This window comes from Cryptotermes secundus, unplaced genomic scaffold (genome assembly GCF_002891405.2).
Source record: "Cryptotermes secundus unplaced genomic scaffold, Csec_1.0 scaffold3322, whole genome shotgun sequence".
Lineage (NCBI taxonomy): Eukaryota > Metazoa > Arthropoda > Insecta > Blattodea > Kalotermitidae > Cryptotermes > Cryptotermes secundus.
This window is the reverse complement of record NW_019725487.1, coordinates 30,825-35,989: the sequence shown is the minus strand read 5'-3', so window position 1 is coordinate 35,989 and position 5,165 is coordinate 30,825. Positions and strand designations below refer to the sequence as shown.

Sequence of the window (5,165 nt, the reverse complement as noted above, 5' to 3'; positions counted from 1 at the left end):
GTCTCGAAGAATAAGCGTTGTTGAAAATATGTAATAATAATTTACTGTGTGTAACATTCACGTGTAGGAAAACAGAAGCTACGTGGACGCTAGGAAGTTACCTGGGGGCCAGCCGTGCCGTTGTAACAAAGCTTTCGCATTATGAGAGTACGCTCTTTTATATGTAACCGTCATTCTACTCTCGTAGCTTCATCGTGTAAGTGTACCTGTGCGCGAGTGACTCCACGCACTGAGCAGATGAACATGCAGGAGCTGTCTCACTTCTAAGATAAATGTTGTGTGTTGCCAGTGATCTTCTCCTTCGTGTCCAGCGTGATGGGTGCTGCTCTTCTAGCTGCCAACACCGAAGCGCTAGTGGTTACACTCTCCTCTTTATACATCGCCACTACCGGTGTCTGCATTAACATGCTCAGCACTATCGTCATCGACCTCATCCCCACGCAGTTCAGGTAACATTTGAATATTAAATCCTCCATATGCACTTAAACAGTCGATATTTCAGTTATGATATTGTCACGTGTATCAGTGACTAGAGACGAGGTTCGGATTGGTAATTGAATTTATTAACCACCTACGGGTCGTAACTACAAATAATTATTATACTATTGCTGATTTACACAATTTAAAATCACTCCACGCTAATCTCCTCAATCCGTTTCCACTAGTCTTCACTATCCGTTTCCTGGTAACGGATTTATAACACAGGAACTATAAAAGTCTCACTAAATCAGACACTCCCAATATCACTGTACTACTGCACACATGAAATCTTTAAATTACAATTTAAATCTTCACAGGTTCACTTCTTGTACTCTTCTGTACTCCCCAAGATTACTGCTTGCTTGCTGCACTCCTCCAGCTTACCGCTCATCTTCCGACCGCTTACTGCTCAGCTTCGGAATTCTGCTCAGTTATACAGACGCGGCGCGGACACACGACCTGCAGAAAACACATAACATGGTCACTATCCAGCCAGTCCATTGAGGGTCTGGCTGGACCTACAGAAAACATGTCACGTGACCGCTCCCTACTGTTGTTTGACGTCAGCGCGGATACAAAGAACACAGCTTCACCTATTGTTGATTGCGCGTAATTCGGGCGTGGTCTAGAGATGACGTCCTTCTATTATTGCTTGTTGTAACATGTTTACGGAACTGTGGCCCGACAATGGGTATCCACGTTAAAATACAGAAGCAGTTTCACAGAAAGAAACCGCGTTATTTGTGATGTAGTTAACTGGATGAGGCATCGGGAACTGACCAGTTGTGAGAGCAAAGCAATTGTTCCCTGACTTTTCATTGAATCCTCCGGATTACACTAAAAGAACGTTATCTACAATTCTCCCATTTTGGCCAGTATCCGTGATGCTAATTATATTACCTACGTGTATAACTCTATAAGCATTTTTCATTACATGAAACCCAAAATGTCCACTCGGGGACCAAATTTGCAGATGTTAACCCACCGAAAATACCAGTTACAGATAAGAGTCTGCCTGCTGGTTCATGTTTTTGCAACAAGTCCAAACTGTTTAAGGCCTTAGTTTCAGTTTTTGTGCAAAGCGCTTCAAACCCTTAGAGGCGAAACCAGATTTCTCTTTCTCTTGATATTCTACGGTGACGTTTTGGTTTGCCAATTAACAGACTAGTTCCTCTTATTTTATTTACAAGATTGTGAATAAGTTTTCTATCGTGACTTCTCGAACTCCTGGAAACTTTCTCCTGCACTCGCTCTGACTCTTCTAGTGGAGTTACACTTTTCATAAAATTTCCATAAAATGCTCGAATATATATTTTTCCATCTGTACACAAGACTCATCGTACAGGACTTCCATATGGGAGTGTCCGTTCCTTCTCCTCACCGTTGCTGGCTCGTTAAGGCAGCCGGAAGACGATGCGGTGAAGAGATCTGTCTCGCCTCAGGCCGCAATAATCACACTGTTCACTGAATGAGAATGAATATTTCAAAGATTTTGTTCGTAACATGAAGTTAGGAGATCTCCATCTAGACTACTTCAGCAGAACCTGAAACCTAATCTCTGTAATTTATTATAAAAAGGTAAAGTTGCTCCTGTGCTTAACCAATTAAGCACTACGCCATGAAGGCGTGTGGGGAGTGTACTTGTATGTATAGATCCACATTTTCGTGACCTCGGCACTAGATGGAGGTGAGTGATTAGCTTCACACCCCGGAAAAGAAGCTCCGGTAACCATTGGATATGAGGTTCGGTGGACCCCAAAGACGGTCTGGACGACATGGAGAAGGAGAAATTCTTGACCCTACTGGGACTCGAACTCCGTCCCTCGGTCATCGAGCCCGTTGCCAGTCGCTATACCGACTACATTATCCAGGCTGTCAGTAAGTTATTATACATTCCCGAAACTATTAAATGAATTCACGATGCGTCAAAATAAATGCAGATTTTGTATAATCGAAGTAACTCGTTTAATCACTGGGTTTGTGTACATGAGATGATAGTGATGTTATTATTACTTATCTCAGTTCGAGAGCACAAAGAAGTCCATGAAAATTGTAAAGCTCCCTGCGAGTAGCCCTTAACTGCATACCCTTCCAGTTAACTAAGAGCATAACTTGCGGTATGTTGGGACCCATACAGAGATTGGCAGGCTAACGCTTTAAATCGGGGACAAAGAAGAGCGGCTAAATTTGCAAATCCTACAGATGAATCTGACTGGGAAACTGGCACAGCGTAGACTGACAGCCCGTCTGTGCGACCTTACAAGGCATACACCAGGAGACCGGATGGAAAGCGATAGGGGATAGCCTGCTTAAACCAGGCTACCTGAGTAGGGACGATCATAGTTGGAAAGTTAGGAGTAGGAAACAAAGAACAGATGTTGGTAAATAATCCTTTGTAAATAGAACCATAAAGGATAGGAACAGTTTACCTGCAGGCATACTAGCGTTTTTCTCCGGTAAATTAAACACTTTTAGAAAGAGGGTTAGGAAAGCTGTTACAAGAAAGAGACCTTAGGCGCAGTTTGAATGGAAATGAGTGAAGTAACGTGAAGTGTCCTTGTTCGAGTGCAGTGAAACGAACGCAATCACGTGCCCTTGTGTGACTTCATATGTTTGGATTTGCACTGTGTGTACCTTGTTTACCGTACGTACTTTGTTTTGTATTGTTCCCTTTANTGACAAAATATGCACGAGTTAACTCCATGGTTTTGCGGGTTTAAGGAACTTCGGAGCTTTACACCTTCGATCATGTGACTGCATTCTGAGTTTCTTTCATATTCTAAAGAAATGTAAGATTTTTTAAAATCATTACATATTACTGATATGAGACCAATTTTATTATTTATATTCCCTGTTGAATTGAGAGTCGTTCCTCTAGTAAAGCCAGAAACCGAAAATAAATTTCTTAGATAATTTTACATTACACTTATCAAGTGAGACCTGCTAAATTCTTATTTCGTCTCCAAGAGATTTGGGATTCTCGGTTCTACATGCGTTTGAGGGACTTGTGAGATTTACTCAGTGCCTGGAAACAAATAATAGTGCATGCTTCGCAAGATGTCATTCCAGTTACACCCCAATTCGACATTCACAGCCATGCGCATAAGAAAGAGCAATGACAGCGTGAGGTGTTGTTGTGCAGGGCAATGGCGGTGTGTCTGTCCCTCATGTCAGGTCGGCTTGGAGTGACAGTCTTCAGCCTTGCAATTGGCTTTATCTTGGATCACGCATGCAATGCAGCTTTCATCCTCCTCAGTGTTGTCGTCCTGGGTGAGTATTCGGATGCTTCATTATGTACTTCTCATTGTTTTTGTTGCATTGTTCCAGCATTACGTTATATTAGAACACTGTACAGTTTTTATTTTTAATCAACGTAATACAAAACTATAATTTTGCCTGTGGTTCTGTGTGGGTGTGAAACTTGGTGTCTGACATTAAGGAAGGAACATAGACTGAGGGCATTTAAGAATAGGGTGTTGAGGAGAATATTTGGACCGAAGAGAGATGAAGTGACAGGAGGTTGGAGAAAACTGCATAATGAAGAGCTTCATAACTTGTACTCTTCTTCAAGCATAATTAGAATGATCAAGTCAAGGAGGATGAGGTGGGCAGGTCATGTAGCACGAATGAGGGAGAAGAGGAAAGCGCATAGGATATTGGTGGGAAAGCCAGAAGGAAAGAGACCACTGGGAAGACCAAGGCGTTGGTGGGTGGACAATATTAAAAAGGATCTTAGAGAGATAGGATGGGTTGTTATGGATTGGATTGATCTGGCTCAGGAGAGGGACCAGTTGAGGGCTCTTGTGAACACGGTAATGAACCTTCGGGTTCTATAAAATGCTGGGATTTTCTTGAGTAGCTGCAGAATTGGCGGCTCCTCCAGAAGGGCTCAGCTCCACGAGTAAGTAAGTAAATATTTGTCTCTAAATCGACTTGGTTTCTTTCATTTAATTTATTTTTAGGGCGTTATTCTCCTAAGCCTTATTCAGTACGATGTATGCCCTCGAATTAAACGTAAATGTACATTCAGTCCGCCCGTATGTTTCATTTCCGAAACTACTGAATTGATTTTGGATAATTTTGACTTTGCGGTCTGTATTAAAATTTGCGGAGAATATTCAATGTTGGCTCGAATATGCCGTACTTTATGCGAAATTAACACTTTTCTTTTGGTAAATATGTAAGAAGAAACAAGGAAAAGTAATTTGTCGCTTTATGCAGTATGTAATATTTAGAGCAATTAGCGTTGTAACAAGAGACGTGTAAGTGTATTGTGTGGCCGGAAGTGTACGCCATCCCAAATCAGGAGGCTTCAACAATAGCGGAAGTTCTGGTTGCCAACTTCTTCTGCCGCTTCGGCATACCTCGAGAGTTGCACAGTGACCATGGCCGTAACTTCGAGTCTCATCTACTGAAAGAAGTTTTACAACGCCTGGGAGTGAGCAAGACGCGCACCACACCCTTGCACCCACAGTCGGATGGCATGGTGGAACGCTACGTCAAGACCATCGAGGAGCACTTGCGGAAGGTCGTCTCATCGCACCAAAGGGACTGGGATGAGAGGTTACCCCTCTTTCTCCTAGCTTACAGGGCATCCACTCACGACACTACGGGCCTGACGCCTGCTGGTCTAGTGTTCGGACGAGAACTACGGCTACCCTGCGACCTGCTGTTTGGAGTACCCC

At 42.9% G+C, this 5,165-nt stretch overlaps 1 protein-coding gene across 1 annotated transcript in view; it reads left to right on the top strand.

The window, feature by feature from the left end:
• Positions 1 to 295: 295 nt before the first annotated feature.
• LOC111863479 overlaps positions 296 to 5,165 on the top strand; it is a 6,287-nt gene continuing 1,417 nt past the window's right edge. The window contains exons 1-2 of the mRNA XM_023849827.1: positions 296 to 449; positions 3,623 to 3,750. Of these exons, the coding sequence (XP_023705595.1) occupies positions 316 to 449; positions 3,623 to 3,750 (262 nt within the window). The 5' untranslated portion in view covers positions 296 to 315. The remainder of the gene's footprint in view (positions 450 to 3,622; positions 3,751 to 5,165) is intronic.